The sequence below is a fragment of the Mytilus californianus genome, unplaced genomic scaffold (assembly GCF_021869535.1).
Source record: "Mytilus californianus isolate M0D057914Y unplaced genomic scaffold, xbMytCali1.0.p SCAF_13, whole genome shotgun sequence".
NCBI lineage: Eukaryota > Metazoa > Mollusca > Bivalvia > Mytilida > Mytilidae > Mytilus > Mytilus californianus.
This window is the reverse complement of record NW_026262615.1, coordinates 15,676,539-15,697,950: the sequence shown is the minus strand read 5'-3', so window position 1 is coordinate 15,697,950 and position 21,412 is coordinate 15,676,539. Positions and strand designations below refer to the sequence as shown.

The window sequence follows — 21,412 nt, the reverse complement described above, 5'->3', positions numbered from 1 at the left end:
TTTATAGGGTTGTAAATCGTGCACATCTTTTTAAATATATGTGCATCGGTCAAGGTTTTTTACACCCCAATAAAATCATAGAAAAAGCATTCAATCCTTAAATGAATACTATGTTTCAATATAATATAATGTAATTGTTGACATTTTTACCTATTATGTCTGTTTGTTTTGCTCACTCATTTTTGCCAATATAATGGAATTATATACGACTGTCGGTATTTTTTTTTTTTCACATTTTAGTAAACCTTCAAATCCCTCCTTATGTATAAGAAATATGATGAGAACTTTCAATTTCAATATACAGACAACGTTCAAGCATTAATGTCAACATTTCCTTGTCTTAGAGTGCACATGAACATGAAAGTAGTGATACATCGTTGATGTTCTCATAGAATAACAAAAACAAAAAAGACACCACTGTAAATCTAGTATTTTTAATCTTTAAAATTTATATGCCTACCAATATACACGTAAGGGCCTACTATCAATATACATGTAAGAGGTTGTTTTATAAAATTAAATACTTACCTTTAATTTAGAACTAATTCTTATCTCCTAATTGCAATCTCAGCTCAACCCCTTGGAATAATAACACTGACATTAAAAAAAAACAGATTCAGATTGATATCAGTTCATGCAAATACAAGTTGAACATTTGAACGCACAATGCAAATCTAATTTGAAATTAAGATTTCTTTTCCATCATTTAAAATTAATATCGGACGGTTCCAGATCTTGTTGTTGTTGGTAAGGTCCTTTTCGACTCTATGGTTTTAGACGTGTTGATGTTAAAAAAATTTCCTGCAGAGGATACCACAGATTAAAAATATTCTAGAACCACGTGGTGTGTGCAAGCGAGTCAGGTTATAGTTTGAACTACTATATTGTCGTTAATGTTGCCGGATGACTATCATGATATAATCATCCGACTAGTAGCCATTACTTCGGTTTTGGCATGAATTTTGTATTTTGACCTTAATGTAAAAACACACTTGTTTACCTTCTGGCCTGCTGATATATCATATCCGGGTACATTGTATATTGAGTAAGTACGAATTATATATGAGTTGCTTCCTGATTGGTCTAATTTAACTTGAATATTCTGAAGAATTTCATTAAGTTGACAGTTTTCCTCACATGTTTTATATGTCCAATTGGCTATTGTTAGGGTATAAAAAAATCGTCAGAGATACCAGACTAATAGCTTTAATACGCCAGATGCATGTTTCCTCTACAAAAAGATAATCAGTGACGAAAAAAAAAGTTAAAGGCCAAACGCAGTACGCAGTTCAAGTGCATTGAGGATCATTAATTTTTTTATTTGTGCAACGAATAATTACAGATAAGAATCTCGTCCATGTTCATGTTATCTAGCTGAACGTAATCCCTTGACTGAGACAGTTTTTGAACCTTTAGCGTTATGATAAGCTGATTATTTATTCGGACAAAAAGTTCGGAACAAAGGTTTAGTTCAATTGTAAGCATTTGAGGGATGATTTTTTAGTTTTCAATTATTGTTGCCTGTGCTGACTTTCATGTTGGAAGATTAAAATAATGTTTTTAGTCTTTTGAAAATCAAATTTGAAATCTCGTATAGATGTACGTTATTTATATCAACATTTTACCAGGATTAAATCTATGGCAATTAGCTGATATTAAGTATTTTTTTTCATTGTCAATTTGACATTCGTGATTTGGGTGTATAAATGCAGATCCTTGATTATCATGCATCATTTCTTTCAATTTATATAATCTTCAATTGTTTTAATTTGTTTCTCTTTATAAGAATAGCACAGTACGCTAGCTTGGAATAAGATTATAGTTGTTACATGTATTAAAACAAGGTAAACGGACATTAATATATTACAAGACTCCCAACAATTACTTGAAAAAAAACAATGGCAAAGGAACTGCACTTGTCTTGCCCTCCTTGAATAACACTCCTCTTTCTTAAAAATATTGGACAGCTGAAGGTAGCATAATTGATTATTACAGGAAGATGATAGTTCAAGGATTGAAAAAAAATTAACACAATTTGTTTGAAAAACATTACAACGAGAGAACAAATGACATTTACACAAAAAACATTTTATTAAGGTCACTTTCCAATACAATAATTTTGTCACTCATCAAAACGGTTTCTTCAAAAAAAAAACTTATAAACGGATTTTTACACAGCCAGTGTCAATACTTATTTCACACTAATTTTTCTCATTTTTTGGTTGTCTCTTTTAGCATGAATTTGGTTGATAAGGCTCGTTGTAAGTTTTGTTTTTGGTGCTTTTAGGCATTTTCTTTTGCAAAAGATTTATTATCGTCCGTCTTTGGATATAAAAGTCGACATCTGGTGTTGCTCTCATCTTCCTAATATCATTTTCAGTTACAAATAAAATTAAAAAAAATTAATAATGCTTATAACGCTTGACAGATCATGTCGCAATACAAGGACCACAAGTAAAATAATTGTATTATTATAATTAGGAGAAAATCGTCCATCTGAAGTGGATTTTTTAACAAGAGTGGACAAAATAGCTAATCAAGAATTTGATTAACAACCTGAACCTCACCCTGTGTACAAAGTGCAAATCGAGAACTTGCTTCATGTACTAGGGGGCTACAACGGTTTTTATAAAAAGGAACACGTTACCCCAGGTTAAAAAAATAAATCGTGTCTCCGATTCACACTTTGTTTGGAGTGAACGATTTGTTAGAAACCGATGAACTATCTTGAAATTAAATAAACGTAGGTGCTAGATTTAATCATATATTTGTTAAATATACTTTTTAGACATTTTGTAATTATGTTATATAAATTTGAATATAAAAACCTTGCTTGTATTTAATTGATTGAAAACAAGGAAGGGGGTTGGAAAGGTAGGGAGGGGGGGGGGGGGGGGGATTGGGGTGTGCTGGGGTGAGTGGGGTGGTATTTATAAAAGTATTTTTACTATATATAAAAAACATCAAAAAACGAATTACATTTGTGTCATTCCAATGTATTTATGAACAGTTTCAAACACTTGACTTAAGTTTAGATCGTAAAGGTGAACTGATTGAATGCAATACTTATACATTAGGCACAGAAACAATGATATATACACTTGTCATGCTTTGTATTGAAAGAAAAAAAGAAAGAAAGCGTAATTTTCAAAAGGAAAAAAAGAGGGGAAGGATACCAAAGGGACATTTAAACTCATAAATCGAACATAAAAATAAAAACCCACTGGGGACAGCAATACGCAAAGAAAAGAGCGACACGAACCTTGCAGAAAAAAACAGAAAAAGGGGGGTATGCAGATATTCTCATGCAAGAAAACTGCGGAGTCTGTGTCAATTTTTGTGAAATCGAGACAAAAATTGTGAACATTTTTTTTTAAAAGGAATAGGTCTGATAGATTTTTTGATCAACGGACATTTCATGGCGATAAGTTGAGATATTCTAACTATAATAATTCAATTTTACACATAAAAGATATAATATTTGGATCATAATTGTCTTACAATTTATTAAAATATTATAAGATGGGGAAATTCTGATGAACAACGAAAGAATTAAATTGAATGCACGCTTCTTATCTCTTAATTTGTGCTCATTAATTATATTTTATAGTGTTGTATTTGAAATAAAATCTGACAACGTTGCACTCGATATTGTTGAACATTTTATCTAGAGCGTGAACATGTCTTTAAGCTTCAAGTGTTTTTCTTTTTTTTTTCCTCCTCGTCCGCACTGAAATCGGATATATCAGAATACACATTTGATTTAAATCCAGTGTTAGAAACAACACCATCACTATGTATACGACATCAATTTCTTTTTTGCATTTACAATACTTTCATCGTCTTTATCCATTTTGAGACACCAAACTCATGTGAAGGTATTCACGGAAAATATATAATGTTAGTCCTAGCGCACGCAAAAAGTATGATACATATACACTGTGTCTTAATGTACGTGTAGCTATACATGTTGTATACCTTCAGCTGTACTTTATTTTTGTCTATTGTTTAATTTGAGTTACTGTTTAAAGGGACCAACATGTAGGATAATATTAATAAAGTTTATCCATAAAACAATTTACACACTTGATGAAAATAAATCCTAACAAAAGTTTTTATTGTTTGCTTTTTTTACCTTTTTTACATGTTAAACTATGTTTTAAGAAAGATATAAGCCTTTAACAGTCCATTCTGTAAAGTATTTTACAGAATGAACTGTTATCAGCTTATATCCTTTACGTAATTGACAAGAAGACCTTCACATGTCTTTTTTCATATCATAACCCTTTATCGGCCCTAGGTCATGGTATCAGCCCAAGAACACAAAACTTTCATTTCAAACTCTTTGTCGGCCCACTTCGTTCATGATTTCATCCCTCCAACCCTTGGACTGATATCATGACCTATGGCCGATCAAGGGTCTGATATGAACAATGCCATGTAATAATCTATATTTATCATATACTAGTATGGGTACACTTTTGAGCATTTAGCATGTAAACACTTATTAAAACAGCTATGTTACTATTTCCATTACTCGTTTTTATGTATATGTTTTCCCGTTCGAAATAAAGCTTGACAAAGTATACATGGAACGATGAACAAAAAGCAACAAGTCGCTTTTTGACCATTTTCGATAAGCTTTTGATTTGTCATACAATATCAACAAAAGAAAATAAGTGTGCTAGTCCTGTCACAGCAACTTTTTTTAGTCTTATATGGACGAATCACGCATGTGGCGTATACCAAAATACATGCCTGGTATCTTTGATAAGTTTCAGGCCTTCAATCTTTTGTGTTTGAGTAAATACATTCATACATGTTTTGACCCCGTCATTATGTAGAAGATATGAACCTTACTTAAAACGATATTTTGAAAGTATGTCTCGTTCAAAGATGTTGACGTTGTATTACTACCTTGTGGACCTATTCTTTGGCTCATATAAAAAAATAATTATTCATGAAATGTTTAAAATGGACATGACAAGTACATGTAATATACATAAGTGTTTAATTTGACACGAGAACGACTTCACAATGATGCCACAATCAGTAGTTCTGCGCTACAATGTCAGACTCGAATCACAATTTGAAAAACATTTTTTTAGAAAGAATCTAAAAAAGTTTTATACATTATTGGCCTTTGAGGGTTCCTGGTATAGGAAAATCCGGAGAAAACTTCTTCAGATGCATACAATTTTTAACGTGCTATTTTATTTTTTTGAGAATATACTTGTTTTGTTAAATGATGGCTAATATAATTTCTCTGTTGTTACAGATGCCATTAAAAATGTTAATCTACTAATCGTTAGGCGCGTTGTTATTTCTTTTATATGTTGTCTGCTTCTATTGTTTGGATAGTGTATATAAATTATATTACACAGCTTTTCAATTTCCTTTATTCTAGTAGATTGATGTTTACTGTTCATTAATTGCTAACGTCAATTTATAAAATAAAACTTTTCTGAACTGAAAGTAATTTGAAAAAAATACACGGAAGACTTTTCTGTGAAACACATTAAAATCTAAACAAACTTTAACTTTTATAAATGTTATATAGCTAATGAAAGGTCTATGTTCTACTAACCATCTTGTTTCTGGTTCTTTCAGTGAAACACACTTGGGTAATAAATTATACAAGATTTTTACATATTTATCAGTGGTAAAGTTGTTTAAATACATGCTTTCCTTCCGTGTGTATGTTCTATCCTGGTACTTCCACCAATAGAAACTGGCCACCATTATTCATCGTTAAGTGAAACGAAACACGAACTATCAACATTATTCATCCTAAATCCACTTCACATATGGATAATTTCTAAATAAATCAGAATCACAGCTTAACATGTTTAACCGTGTGATAAGAAGAAAATTATGATATAATATTGAGTGATATATAACTTTACTATGAAAGAAGAATGATGGGTAAACATTGTAACAGATGTTCGCAGTAATCAGGAAAGTAGATTGAGTACAGTGAGGGCGTCAGTCACCTCAAAAACCGATTCTTGATAGGATCGTCCATGCTGTACTGGTCGATGGGTCAAGGATAGAATAACGCTATATGCACATCTAATTGAGTTATCCAATGTTTGAAATAAAAATTGCATTCAAACCCATTTACCGTGAGTTTTGACCTGTGTCGATGGAGGACTTGATCTTAGCGAGTTACCTATGTTGTTGTGCTATTGTCCCATTTCCTGCTTTAGGTCCTTCACACGAGACGATTAAATCGCATGGTAGAGCTTAGCCTATATTTCATTTTATTGCATTTGCATTATGAAATTTGAAATATTGCTATAAAGAATTACATTGTTCATGGGTAAATCAAAAGTTGAGTAACCCCTGTCAAAAATGTCTTCTCTTGTATCCATGCAAGTTAACTGTCCTTGCGTCGATGGTAATAGACCCAGATTTATGTTAAATATTTTATAGGACGTATGTAATTGATCGACAAAATCTTATCTTGTGGGGAATGGGAATAGCACCCCAATACAGATGACAGCAAAGCGTAAAATGTATTCCCCATTCATTCTTATTTCTTGAATTGAGATAACGAAAAGTAAAAAGCAGTTGGATGATTTAAGTTACGAAGACGTTAGTGGGTTGGTTCTATTTACGAAGAAGAACGTCTTACATATTCAAACATATTTATACATACAAACGGGCCTTGATAAATTGTGTTTCCACTAACAACATGATCGGTTCCAATTTTACTACAATGGACCAAGGTATCAACGTCTTAAAAAAGGTTAATCTTTTGAAACTAACTGACATCCGGGTCTCCTAACACTAAAATCAACAGTAGTCATGGCATTATTTGAGAAACAAAACAAAAAGACAAAATACTTATATATATACTGTTAAGATGAAAACACATACATAAGCTCAGCGAATTTAGAGATTCCAACTCTATACCGACTTATCTTTATTCAAAACTCGCAAGGAGCTTTCTTCTCAAGGAATCTGCGATGTAAAACGATTTTCCAAGAAAGGCAATAAAACAGTTGCCAACTGAAATACTTACCTTCGAAAAAATTCTTCTCAAAATGTATCCATAAAGGCAAAAGTAGTATACCGCTATTCAAAAGTCATAAATCAATTAAACGAAAACAAATCCAGGTCACAAACCAAAACCGAGGGAAACACATCTGTGTTGGTCCTTTCTTTTTTTAACATGATCCATATGTTTTAGCTATTTTTGAATGATTTAAATGCCGTGTTAACTATCCTGTAGAGGAAAATGTTTCGTGTAGTCGGATTATTAACAACTTTTGTGAGAGACAAAGTTCACAAACAGAAGCTATCTGTTGATCCTTAGAAATTTTAATATAATGTAGTCAATTCACCCGTCCATCAACCTTTCGTATGATAACTAAAATATGCCTTAACCAATGCTCGTGATATATCAACAGAACATTGGGAGTAAGCATTTTGATTTTGTTAAGTGTGTCGTTCGTGTCATAAGTACCCGAACTGTCTAGGGACTGTATAGTGGTTGTCGTTTATTTTATTTTTATTAGTTTGCTATAAATTATAATTGTTTTTTTCGTTTGTTTTTTCTTTCTTTGTTTTGTAAAAAGATCAGGCCATTTTTAAAGCTTCTTATACAGTGTGGGTTTTATTCAATGTTGAAGGGCGTACGGTGTCCTACAGTTGGTAACATCTAGTACGTCGTTTGGGCTCTGGTGGATAGTTTTCTCAATGGCATGCACACTACATCCCGTAGTTTTAACGGACTTTTACTGTCAGATTTAAGGCATTTTTTTTCAAATTTTACACCTCAAGTTTGCTTCTATCAATTCAACTTAAACTGAAAGCTGTTGTTTTGATCAATAAAAGTTAGTTGCTTTTGACACTTTTTCTTTATGTGTCGTTCTCATCAATTTCAGTATAACTTTATTACTCATCTCAATTAATGCTGTAAATGAGATTTTTTTAAAGAAAACTTCCTTCACCTTTTTAGTATTTTCTGGTTTGTCCAGATTTAAGTACATCTTTCACAATGTTGAACACTAATTTGTATTTTTTATATAGATGTGCATACTATGTGTTTCTTTATTCTACATTGGCTAGAGGTATACGGGGAGGGTTGAGATCTCACAAAACATGTTTAACCCCGTCGCATTTTTGCGCCTGGCCCAAGTCAGGAGCCTCTGGCTTTTGTTAGTCTTGTATGTTTTTTAAATTTTAGTTCCTTTATATGTTTTGGAGTTTAGTGTGACGTTCATTTTCACTGAACCAGTACACAATTTTATTTAGGGGCCAGCTTAGGACCACCTCCGGGTGCGGGATCTTCTCGCTGTGTTGAAGACCCATTGGTGGACTTCGGCTGTTATCTACTCTTTGATCGGGTTGTTGTCTCTTTGACATATTCTCCATTTCCATTCTCAATTTTATGTAATTAACACTTTCCACAATTGTTGAAATTGGTGAATGAAAGGTACTTTTTAGTTTTGAAAATTTTCGCATTTTTAATCCGGAATTATTGGCTTTAATTGTAATATCTAAGGTGACTTTTTTTTTAAATTATCATTGACTAGGTGTTGTATGTTTTTAACAAATACTACTTTAAATATCTAGAAAATATAATCATTCCCCATATGACAGTTGTTATCCTTTCGTTTGATGTGTTTGGTTTTTTTTTATTTTGCCATTTGATTGGGGACTTTCCTTTTTGAATTTTCCTCGGAGTTCAGTATTTTTGTGATTTTACTTTTTAAACTTTTCACCGTTGTAGGGATCAGTGAATGTAGGCTCCCGTTTTTTTTTAAATGTTCTTGTCTGGATATTCCAGAGTTCTAAGACTTTGAACAGACATATGTTCGGCAATATATAAATGCATTACTGACTTCTGATTAAAAACCTTCAAAATATTCCAATTTGTTCTTGCAACAACTTTAAACTACAAAAGATTAACTTATCATGCGCTAATTTTAGACATTTTAACACTTTTTTGATATGTAGCCGAGGCTAAAATATGAACAAGATAGGATGACAGTTAAGTAATGCCGTGGTAATATGGAATGATCTAAACTAAATGATGGTTACATAATGATAGCAAGCACAAGCAAGGAAATCATGCATTAAACTTTCGAAACTGTGCGTCACCAGTGTTGTTGTCTGTGTCTTGGTGCAGTTAAAGAGTCTTCAGTGTCCTACATACGTTAGATATTTGGAATTTACTATGTTGTAAGCTTTTTCCGTAAATCTGCCTATAATTCTTGTCATTATCCAACAATGAAGATACTTGTTTATACATGAAAATAATTCATCCAAGGGGAATTGGTTAGCAACTGCATCTTAATACATCTTAACTAAATTCCATTGCTTGAATACAGACTTATAAATGCCTTTAACCAGAAATGACATTTGACTCCCTGAAAATAATCATGCTGTGACTTTCTATTCTGTGAAAATAAATAATCGAACCATATACACTGATGGACCAAAAGATGGAAATAGAGTTGCATGCGCTGCTGCCTATCGAGAACAAGCGGAAAACATCTGCTTACCTCAATTTTAAGTACAGAAGCAAATCAATAATTTTGGACTATTACTACTGATGATAAATCAAAATTTAATATTTGGCCCACTATCATCAAGCCATACACAAGATCAACTATAGAAACTCGATAATATTCAAGATGATATACGGTTACAGGAACTATAACATTTTGTTAGCCAAGTTATACATTATTGAAGATCACGAGACCTAGCTGTCGTTGCAATTATCTGAATGTTTTTACCGTACACTGATTCAAGACCTCCCATATGATAATATATTTATTATGCATGGAATAGTAATTGATCAGAGTGAATTTCCATCCAATAAAACTCTATATTGGAAACACTCTAACCTAAACATTAGCACATGCAAATATTTTTAAAAAATCACCTGCTACCTGAATGTGGTAGTTTTCAGAATATAATTAAATTCAGGAACAGGTTTAATAATAATGTATTTATTTTGTGATATTATTTTTCAGTTTGGAAATATGTCTAACATTTAATACTCTCTTTTTTATATTTGTAATTGAATGTAACTGGAGATCCATTTTTTAGTTGTTTTTCTTTGGACGGACACAAAATTTCATCGACAATGAAGATCTAGCGGATAGAGCAAATGTTTCTGTGCGAATTGTGTGTATCTTTTAATTTTCAAATCTGTTCATGTATTGCATGTAATTTTTTGTTTATGTAAACACGTTTGAAACATTTTGTTTTTCTTTTGAAATAGTAAAATTGCTTATATATTATTTTCAAGTAATCAGGCTATTTATGGACGACATCCTATTTTGGCCGGTGTCAGGAAATCAATCTTTGGAATAACAAAACCAAATCTTCAATTGGCAAATAGACTTTTGTGTATCTCAATGATTTATTATATTTGAAAATAATGAATACTGTTAAAAGTGGTGTTGTATTCAGAGTAAGTGATATAAAAAGTATAAATAACCATTCTGACTACTTAGTCATGTAAGTAAACAGTTAGTTTGTATCATCAATTCTTTAATAAAACACATCATAATTTAATTTTCTTTGGCGCCTGCATGATATAAATATTGAATCACATTGCATTGTTTATTCCTAATCATAATCACTCATGCAAGTGTTAAATATCCTTTGATATCACTCTTAGAACATAATTACATATCATTTATCATTGAATGTTTCAGTATGAGCTGTCGAATTCTTCTCATATGTTTTGTGTTTCAACGTCCAAGCATTCTATAATCTTTAGTTCCAAGTAAAGCTGATATATCGATTGATGACTACTGAACAGCGGCCTTTATCTCTAGGTATATAAATTATGTTAACACTGCAAAAACTGACGAAATGGTCATTTATTATATCTTTGAAATATTTTTATAAAAAAATGCTATCCAACGACTGGATCCTCCAACCTGAAAAAGACATGAACAAAATGTGATAAATTAAATAAATTTTAAAAAATCAACACTGGTATAATACTTTCTACTTTTATAAGCTATCTTCAACATATAGCATTTTACGAAAATAAATTCATATTAGATTTAAAGATTAATTTTACATATGTATATGAACAGATAAGGATTATGAAATTGCTAACAATAAATGTGAGTATTCTCTGGTATTTATATTTAAAATTTCATTAACATAAAAATGATTTTGTATAATGCTTATGATTTTAAACTAAACTATTGTTACATTCATAAACTGTAAAACGGTTACAGATAATCTTTACACAAAAACCGAAAGAAAACAGATTATAAATATAAATCAATTGAAATATAAATCAATTGCTTTAAAAAAGCAATTATAAACGGTCTTTCCCCTTTCGAAACATGATTGATTTCTTTGTTTGTTTGTTTTATTTGTTCAATGAATGTCTTAACGTCTACCAGTCAATTGTTGTTCACATTACAAGAAGAAATATAAACGCGAGTAAAAGAACGAAACAGGTCAAATGTTTCCCCTAAATAAAAAGAGGGGCGGGTCCCAAGTTCACATTTTCATATAAGGGTCCACATCATTGATTAAGTTAAGTTTCTATATTTAGATTGAAAAGTTTTTATTCTATTTTAGGTCCCGAGCGCGTCTCTCGCCCCAGATTGTGACGTCACGAGGCTTGTTTATATGAGCGAAAATTTTTATCTTTTAAGGTGGAGATGTTGAACAGACAACATGTATATCGACGGAATAACACTTAACGTATTTCTTTTGTCACTGTAGGTAATTGATGTGTTGATCGGAGTTCACGGGCAGAGCATGTTTTTGATTTATTTTATCTTGTGTACTCTTAAAACACGTTTATCGACTATTTTCATACAATGTTCATATTTCAGCAGCAGTTTGGAACACAGATTTGTATTTTAATCTAGCAGGAGACATTTTAATGTAGGATTTCACTGATATTTACGGAGCTTGAAAGCGATTTTTACGGCATTGAAAATTGCTTTCTCTGTGAAAATTCTTGGGAGGTAGCTGCACAGCGTTGTTATAACTAGATGGAATATATGTAAATCCTGGTGGGTGAAAAGTTTGATGTCAATTAGACACGTAGTTTCAGTGAAGTAGCGCTCACAAGAACTTGGTCCATGTTTTCCGAGAAGAATTGTAATAACAATATTAAAAACCAATTGAAGGTCTGTCCGTCCAAATTCACTAGAGATATGAAAATTTGGATAAAAAAAGTATGTCAGGTCTTTAAATGATTTTGATAGCTTACCACAAACAGATTTTGAAAATACAATGTTCAAGTCATTTTTTTTTCGTCAATTAAAGGAGATAATAAGCCACTTACGATTGAATCAAAGTCACTTTACGCTGATTCTAAATATATATATGCTTTCAATAAGGGAGATAAGTTGCTACTTACGTTCTGAAAAAAGGTCACTTTTGGTTGACATTTGCAAGGTCATATGTCTACTAACCAAATGCAAAAGATCCCATGGCTTAATCATGTATAAATATGCATTTATAGCAAAGGTCAAAATCTAGAACGTCAATTGTACCTTTAACCTTGAACTTAATTTCATGGTCATAATGCAAGGACCTTATATCAAATGATTCGTAGTCTCCACTATATAAGGGAAGTTAGTTTTATCCCATTAAAGCTAATTTTGAGTATTAGAGGGGAGGAAACTCCCATCAAATGTCCATGAACCCTTTTAACCAACATATGTATGTTACGACATGTCGCAAAAAACAGTTTAGTAAAAGTATTTTCTCGATATCTTATATGGTTTCTGAAAAGAGCAATTTTAAGCCAAAATCAAAATTTAGAACCTAACCTTGACCTTGACCTAATTTTCTTTTTGGTGGACCAAAGACCTCATTAAAAGACCCTAGGTCTCTATCACTAATGGTTTACCAGTTACAATTACATTACAATTATTTTAAATACAGAATGGGAAATAACTGTCATATGGAGTCTCCGGACCGCTTCTCTCAACATTGTTCTTAAGATCATAAGGATAAAACACGTAAATTGGTGAAAAAATTTTCTCGTCATCTTTTATGGTTGCGAAGTAGACGCGCACACAAGAAAAACAGTGTATTTGGGATATAACTCTTACAATAAAAAGTGTAAACAGTTAAACAGGGTCAGTTTCAAAAGCGCAATAACTGTTCGATATAATATGCCAAAAATCTACGCGACAGCTTGCGAAACCAATATACACAGCAACAATACAAGATAATAATCAGAATAAAACCAATAGGTCTTTCCACGGAAAAAGTGGAAAGACCTAAAAAAATGTTTAAAAGCTTGATTTACTAAACAAAGAATTTTATTTGAAATGTTTTGTTTTCCTTTTCTTTGTAAAGAATTCTGTAAGTTCAGAAATTTTTTGCTTTTTTTTATTATTTTGATAATTTGACAATTATGTGATATAATTTATTGCTATTTCAGAAAATGTTGCAAATAATTGCTATCAAAATTTATAACGGAAGTCTTTTTTTTATTTTGCAAAAGATCCAGTCGCAATTTCCGAAAAAAATAAAATAATAGAAACAATTGAGAATTAACAGTATTTGTAAGATCATGAAGACCTTACATATATCCGAATGAAAATTAAAAAAAAATGGTATGCAGACAAATGAATTCGAAAATACGTTAACCTTCACTTAGAATAAATCTTTGCGCAACATTTTTTTGGAATCGAGAGTGATATTAGATATTATGGGTTGGTAGTTATATCCCCTTAATAACATCGGTTTAATCTAAAGGCAACTAAAGAACTTAAACATCTATTTAAATTTAGAATGAAAACAAATATACATTTACTTACTCTTTTTCACAAATGTATTTGTTATGATCGCTGCAATGGGCATCATTCCAGAATGTTTTGTAGCCTCCGCCTGTCACCAGGCAGTCTTCTCCGCCATCATTATTAGGTTCTCCTGGATACCAGTTTGAATAATCTAAAGCATCACCAGTTGAAGCCCATTCCCATTGTCCTTCAGAAAATTCATCTGTTCCATCCAACCAAAAATATCCTGTACAGCAGTAAATATTGAAATTCTGTTTATGGTTTTAATTCATTAAATTTGTATTTAATGCATTTGATATGTTCCGGACCATTTGAGTATTGACCATGTGGGTCAATTCATATTGTCCGACCATACGGGTACTCTTTTGGTTATATACGGGCTTGACTATATTAGTAATTATACCACATGAAATTTTTCGATTATAATTCTATAAATACTATATATAAAAGAATCCTAATATGACTCTAGTCCGCGTAATTGCTAATATTTAACTACAAAATATTAATTCACGCTGCATTTATTTCAAAACTGTTTATATGCACATATGGAAATGATTTGTCTTTATTTACTTTTCAATAGTAAACCATAAATGATTAATTAAAAAATATCATTGACTTTTGATATTCTGTTTTATGTCTTCCCAAAGAAATTAAGGACAACAAAAACACTGCGATATGTTAATTTTCGTTGACGTTCATGTGCAAAAAAATATGTTTGAAAAAAATGCAGAGGGCGTATGTTTAATGCAGTTAACCCTCTTTGAATATACTTTAGAGTTCGGTATTTTTGTTAATACTTTTTTCATAATTAAAGGATATTGTTTTATTGTAGCTATTTAATAGTTTCATTGCAGCTTTGTAATTGTTTCATTGTAGCTATGTAAAGTACAAAGTATGATGTTTCCCACCTCCCAGTTTAGTCATGATAGAATATATGAACGCATTTTCGTCCAATGTCTCTACGACAGCAAGTTCTGCATGATGTGCCTGACAAGAAGCCTGTAAAATATACGAAAATAATGATTGCAATACATGTAATACTAATTATTATATTTAATTCATTAATCATGATAATACTGAGGAGTGATAGCAACGATATTGACAAAAAAAAAACTCTTTTACGATGTAATGTATGACAAGTTAAAATGTCAATTATTGGAACCCAATTAGGTATTTGAGTCTAAATATTTGTATAAGACATCTATCACCAAATAAAACTAATGAAAACAATATTATATACTTTAAGACTTTTAAGTATGAAAATATTAAACTGAATAATCTTCAAGATATTGGAAAAAAGGATTATTTCGACGACAGAGATGCACAACGACATACACAACATGCACAACGTAAATATTCAAGAACTTGATACAATCACTGCAAACAAACTATTTGAGAGAAATATACTTTTTATTAGATCACTCTTCAAAACGGAAAAAATAATAGACTAGTTAACATCGATAATGTAGTTCAGCTGAAAGTGAATCACCACGACTTTTATGGAGATTAGGAATAATAGAAGACGTTATCAAAGGAGATGCTGGTGTTATTCGTGCAGTAAAAGTCAAACTTCAAGAGGATTAGTTACCACGCGACCGATTGTGAAGTTATATCCTTAAGAACTATAGTTACTGATGAATGAAGAACTGTTAAGTGGCTTTTGTGGAGGACAGTTAACGTAATGTGATATTTTGCAAAAACTTTCAATTTGATCTTTTTATAGAACTTTATTTGTATTGATTATTTATCATCTACAAAAGTTAATATCTTTTTTATTTTGAGGCCCCAGAATGTAGTGAATATGAGTCGATGTTTTGTTATGTTATTGTTTCCCGGACGTTTGCGCACACTATTGTAATGTAAAGTAATACTATTGTTACGTTTCTATGAATCTATAGAATCATTAAGCATCTCAACTAGAAAAACATTTTTTTCTTAACACAAGTCAAACAAGTTAACAAGAAAGGAATGTAACAGGATGCTGTTACGAAGTCTCCCAAACGAAGCTCCAATAATTCGTAATTCCTAGGGTCGCCGGACATTGGGCAAAGTCCAGTAAAAATTGGTTTGGTCCAGTAAAGTTATATGCATTAGTGATGCCTGCGGACTAACCCTGTATATCATTCAAATCATCTGGACATGACAAACCACACTATATATGGTTTAGGGGTGGGGATATCGACCATTTACAAGATAATAGAACATTCTAAAATGGCAGGGGGTCGGGTTGACCCCCTGGGGACTAACCCTGTATATCATTCAAACCACCTTTGCATGACAAACCAGAATATATATGGTTTAGGGGTGCGGATCTTGACCACTTATCAGATATTAGAACTTTCTTGAATGGCAGAGGTGGGGGTGACCCCTGGGGAGTAACCCTGTATTTCATTTGATGTGCTTTATCAGAATTTATATGGTTTAGGGCTGGGGATCTCGACCATTTACAACATAATAGAATTTTCTCAAATGGCAGGTAGTCGGGATGACCCTTGGTGACTAACCCTGTATATTCAAACCATCTTAGCATGACAAACCAGAATATATATGGTTTAGGGGGGGGGGGGGGGTATCTCGACCACTTACAATATATTAGAACGTTCTTAAATGGGGACTAACCTTGTATTTCATTTAATGTGCTTTATCATTTAGAACATTTTCAATTAAAAAAATTGTGTCTATCACAAACGGTTTTCAACTTATAAACATTTGAAAATTAAAAAAAAAAAATAAAATCCCATAGGGTTCTCTAGTAAAACCCTTCTTTCTTTTTGTCCCTCAAAGTACCCCTTTATAAACCCAATTGCACAAAACCCTGATTGCACCACTAGACATGCTAGTCTAGCATATTGTGGAACCCTAAGTTAATCAGCCAAGCGGTTTTAGAGAACAAGTGCGGACAAGTTCAAATTTAAAAGCGGCGAAAAAGGAAGAAGAAGAAGAATAATAATAACTAGATTTGTAATTGCTAGCAATAACGGATGGCACCCTCGTTCCCCAATTGCCAGGGTAACGGCAGCCATTTTGAAAATTCCAAAGTCAAACAGGGGATCTACACATGCCAATTAACATTATTGTAAAGTTTCATTAACTTTGGAGCATATTGATTTTTTGAACATTTTTGCTGTTTCCATGGTAACGGTGGCCATTTTGAAAATGCCATACCCCGATTGCAAATCTGCATATGCTGGTTAACATTATTGTATAGTTCCATTAACATTGGTTTACAAAATTCCGAGATATAAGCTGGACAAAAAAAGTGGAAGAAAAAAAATAACTAGATTTGTAATTGCTAGCAATAACGGATGGCACCCTTCCCCCATTGCCAGGTGAGCGGCAGCCATTTTGAAAATTCCAAAGTCAAAGAGTGCATCTGCATTAACATTTTTGTAAAGTTTCATCAATTTTGGAGCATTTTGAAATTTTAACATTTTTTGTTATTTCCATGGTAACGGGTAAAATTCCCAAAATTCCATAAACAGGTGCCACTTTGGGACATGCCATGTTACATTTCCATTAAGTTTTATAAGGTTTGATCTAATATTCTTCCAGAAAATGCATCTTCAATGTTTTTTCTCATAGGGTCAATGTTAAACTTTCGCCCTGTTTCCATGACAATGGCGGCCATTTTGGAACTTCCTAATATTGCATGCACATGTAGGGATACCAGGCAACCTTTCCATAAAGTTTCATCCAGTTAGGTCTTATAATGAAAGATTTAGAATTTGCATTTTTTTCACATTTTATCAGTTTCCATGGCAACGGCAGCCATCTTGGTGATGCCATATCCCGATTGCAAATCTGCACATGCTGGTTAACATTATGGTATAGTTCCATAACCATTGGTTCACACAGTTCCAAGATATAAGCTGGACAAAAATCGTGGAAGAAAAAGAAAAATGATAATAAGAAAAAAAAAACGTATAATAACAATATGTCACCCAACTCCGTTGAGGGTGCCATAATAGTAAGAAAAAAAAAGAAACGTAGAATAACAATATGTCACCCAAACTTCGTTGAGGGTGCCATAGAAATAATAAGAAGCAAACTGAGCAAAACCAATAAGTCTTTCCAAACTTCGTTTGGGAGACTTAATTACCCTCAAGATAATGATTGAATATTTACATTTAAGTTAGACATTTGGTTGAACCAGCTTTTCAAAATTGGTATTTTTTTTTTAATTTTTAAACATTTTGGCATCACTGAAGAGACATACTAGTTGATAAAATGTGCAGTAAAATTGCTATTGTTGCATTCGTGTTTTAAGTAGTATTTATTATTTCGAGTGTATAAGTTTGTTTTAAATAATTAACCTACAGAAGAAGTATCCCAGTTTTTCGAATTATCGCTGAAGTAGTAACATGATGTACTGTGATGAATCCAGCCACTTTTACACTGGCAAACAACATTCTGGAAACCCGCTACAATTAAAGTCAATATTGTTTATCTTCTTAGTTGTATATAAAAGTAAAATTTAAAAGTGAAGAGCCAGCATCTACGGTTGTATTCAAAAATTTGTTGATAATTCTTTCCAACAACTAATTTTCTATATGAAATACGAATGAATATTACTTTGGTTCTAATCTTGACGTTGTTTTTTAACCTATAATTTACTTTTTATCAAAGATTTAAATTCTTATCGGTGCGACAAAACTCATTTGAAAGCCTGTCCCATAATATAACCCTGGATTACCCGAACAAGTGCATAGTGCACAAACTTCTATTTATTAAGAAAACGTGTTTACACAATTTTTGCTGCTGATTCCCAATTATTTTAACATTCACTATTATGTCTACTAGGGTTGTTCAACCAATTTTGTCTATATAAAGGAACTATAAATAACTGACATACAAGAGGGAGATTAAGTTAGCTATAAAACTAGGTTTTACCCACCATTTTCTACGGGACATTCCTGTACCAAGTGAGGAATATGACAGTTGTTTTCCACTCGTTCCCTTGATTGATAACGTTCGATTTTTTTGTCAGCTTTTATGGACTTCCCTGTTTTGAAATTACCTTGAGATTTCGGTATTTTTGTTATTCTTTTTCAATAAAACAATAAGTTATTGTTGTAGAACGACACCTTTGACAAAATCGGGGGAAAAAGAGATAATCAGAGTCCTGAAAATAAAACACAAAATATTTTTCATAGATAACTATAAATTAGCACATTTACACGTCTATTGAAATTGATGACTTTCGTAGAGTCTCGTTTTTTTACAAGTTTCAGTATATGCACCCAAGTAAACAAACTCTGATAGAAAACGGTCATTCGATCTGAACAGTGTTTAAAAGAGTAAACAATAAATTATTAAGTCGACTTTTATGCGGTATATTAAGTACTGGTCAGACGATTCGCTTGCAGTCAATTCAGATATGTACATGCTATGTTTAATAGTTTGAAAAGTACTAAATTTATTGCTGTGGATAAGTCTGAAATTTACTGAAAGACTGGAGATGACTTCATAATATAATGTTCATTAAATCACCGATTGTGAACAGAATAACAAATTAGAATTTAAAAACCTTGTTTTTAGAAAATAGCTCTTATTATGTGCTAACAGAAAATAAAAGAATATCAAGGGGTCACTGAAATTGTTTTCTTGTTACAGAACAAAAAAGGTTAATTTACTGTACATTCCTTCAACAAAATAGATGTTCCTATGTTTTACCACTATTATTAAGTTGTGGAAAAATTATATCAACCAAAAAAAAAAAGTTCTTTATTAGTCAAATCAGTCGTAAATCATACCAAATAATTGTCTTTATTTAAATGAAAAGAATTATAAATGAATGCATGTCTCTCTAAAAAGATCTGAGTCTTTTGTTTTTTTGCTTTTTTTCACTATCCAAGATGGTAAAAGACACTCGAACTACCTTTGACATAATTGAAATTTCGTCAATACTTTCAATAGAAAAAAATGGACAAGGCACATCTAATGTTTAATTATCAAATTTCAAAACTATTTCAGGTTTTGACTTTTTCAACTTTGTAGTGTTCCGATATAAAATAAGGATTATTTATTTGTAATATTTATAATCTACCCAAACAATAAAAAATATATTTTTTTCTATTCTATGTTTCAAGAATATTGATTTTAGATGAAAACTGCAATTATTTCAACAACGTTCAATCCTTTTCAGTGTAAATTCATGTCGTTACAGGGCCAAACAAGATAATGTCATGTGTTTATCTACGCAGCATGTACATAAACTTACACAAACGCTAATAGATAAAACATTGGCAATTAGGAGTCTGGATATTTCGGTTTTATTTCGTCAAACTGGTTGCGCAATATTGTCAGATTTAAAAAAAAAATAAACAAGGAAAACCATATAGGATAAAAAGAATACTAAACAATAGAACTTAAAAAAAAACATGGATAGATAATTCTTAAAATCTTGTTTTCAGAAAATAAAAGGACAAATTTGGGTCACTAGACTCTTGTTCATGCTACCAAATTAAAATAGGTAAACTCCATACACATTCTTTCATAAACGCAGCGCTATTTAAGTTATTTCCCAGTAGTATGACAAAGTTGAATAAAATTGAATCATACCACAAAATTTGTATATTTCAATAAAGGATGTAGACCTATAGTGTTCTGCTATTTTACAATTCCAGACGGCGAGATACCCCCGATCTACATTAAAGGCTTGATATGACGTTGTCATGTAATTTTATTACATGGATACATAATTATTATGCTTATATATTTAGATCGCTCACGATAAAAACTTTATAGATCATTCGAAGGCTCGGTTAAGAATATGTTTAATCTGTTAAGAATTGAAAATAAAAATGAAAATAATCTCCATTGCAGCTGTTCGATAGTTATAATCAACCGTTTTTAGTTTCAAAGATATTGAAATATTGTAAATCGGGTCTTTAGATTGCCTACCAATACATATGTGAGAACGAAAAAACAAATGGAATATTTAGCCGGAAGTTTCACATTCTGGTCTATTTTATATCAGATATTTGACCGTGGTGAAAGGCTTAATAAAGTTAAATTCTGTAATAAAAATGACAGTTTATTAGTCTTATTTAAATAATATAAAAGTAAAGAAATGTTATATCTAAAATGTCTTTATTAGTGATTGATATATTGATTGTTGGTGTTTGAACTCCACTATCAACACTCTTGACTAAATCATAGTAGTCAGTTTCTAATTTAATGAAGAAGTCGTAACACCTTAGAGAACCACAGACCTTCGGCATCTTAATGTGCGATAATATAAACTAATTAACCACCTGTATTGACGGATATTATATATTTTGTAAAATATGCCGCTGTGTTATGTTCTCTTTTGTCGCTATGTTTTTTCTACTTAAATATTAACATGATTAACTTAAAGCCGGAAATAATCTATGTTTAAAAAAAACCCGACTGTTAAATGATTCATTTCGATGATCAATAATTCCTCTATAAGAAACATTAAGGTATCATATATTGCATTTAGTAGCATGGTAAACATATAATTAATTGTGCTTACTGTAAAAATTAAACATAATCTATCAAATTAGATAAGTAAAACAACGTGACATACCAAATAAACATATCAAAATGTAATACAACATGTCTTGATACAATGCCTTAGAAATATGAATATATGATCATGATGCGTGCTTCTTCACATTTATATTTCTTAT

At 31.6% G+C, this 21,412-nt stretch overlaps 1 protein-coding gene across 1 annotated transcript; it reads right to left on the bottom strand.

Moving 5' to 3' along the window:
- Positions 1-10,425: 10,425 nt before the first annotated feature.
- Positions 10,426-21,395, bottom strand: LOC127723251 (perlucin-like protein). Its single transcript, XM_052229811.1, has 5 exons — positions 21,310-21,395; positions 18,075-18,178; positions 14,666-14,756; positions 13,776-13,983; positions 10,426-10,907 (listed from the first exon to the last, which is right to left on the bottom strand). The coding sequence occupies exons 1-5, from the start codon at positions 21,338-21,340 to the stop codon at positions 10,883-10,885; spliced, it is 459 nt and encodes a 152-aa protein (XP_052085771.1). The 5' UTR covers positions 21,341-21,395; the 3' UTR covers positions 10,426-10,882.
- Between the last annotated feature and the right edge of the window lie 17 nt (positions 21,396-21,412).

Coding starts and splice junctions, on each gene's coding strand:
- LOC127723251 (XM_052229811.1), bottom strand. CDS start 21,340: ATGTTGTATTACATTTTGATATGTTTATTTG. Junction 18,179..21,309: donor CATTTTGATATGTTTATTTG/GTATGTCACGTT, acceptor CTTTAATTGTAG/CGGGTTTCCAGAATGTTGTT. Junction 14,757..18,074: donor AAAACTGGGATACTTCTTCT/GTAGGTTAATTA, acceptor TATATTTTACAG/GCTTCTTGTCAGGCACATCA.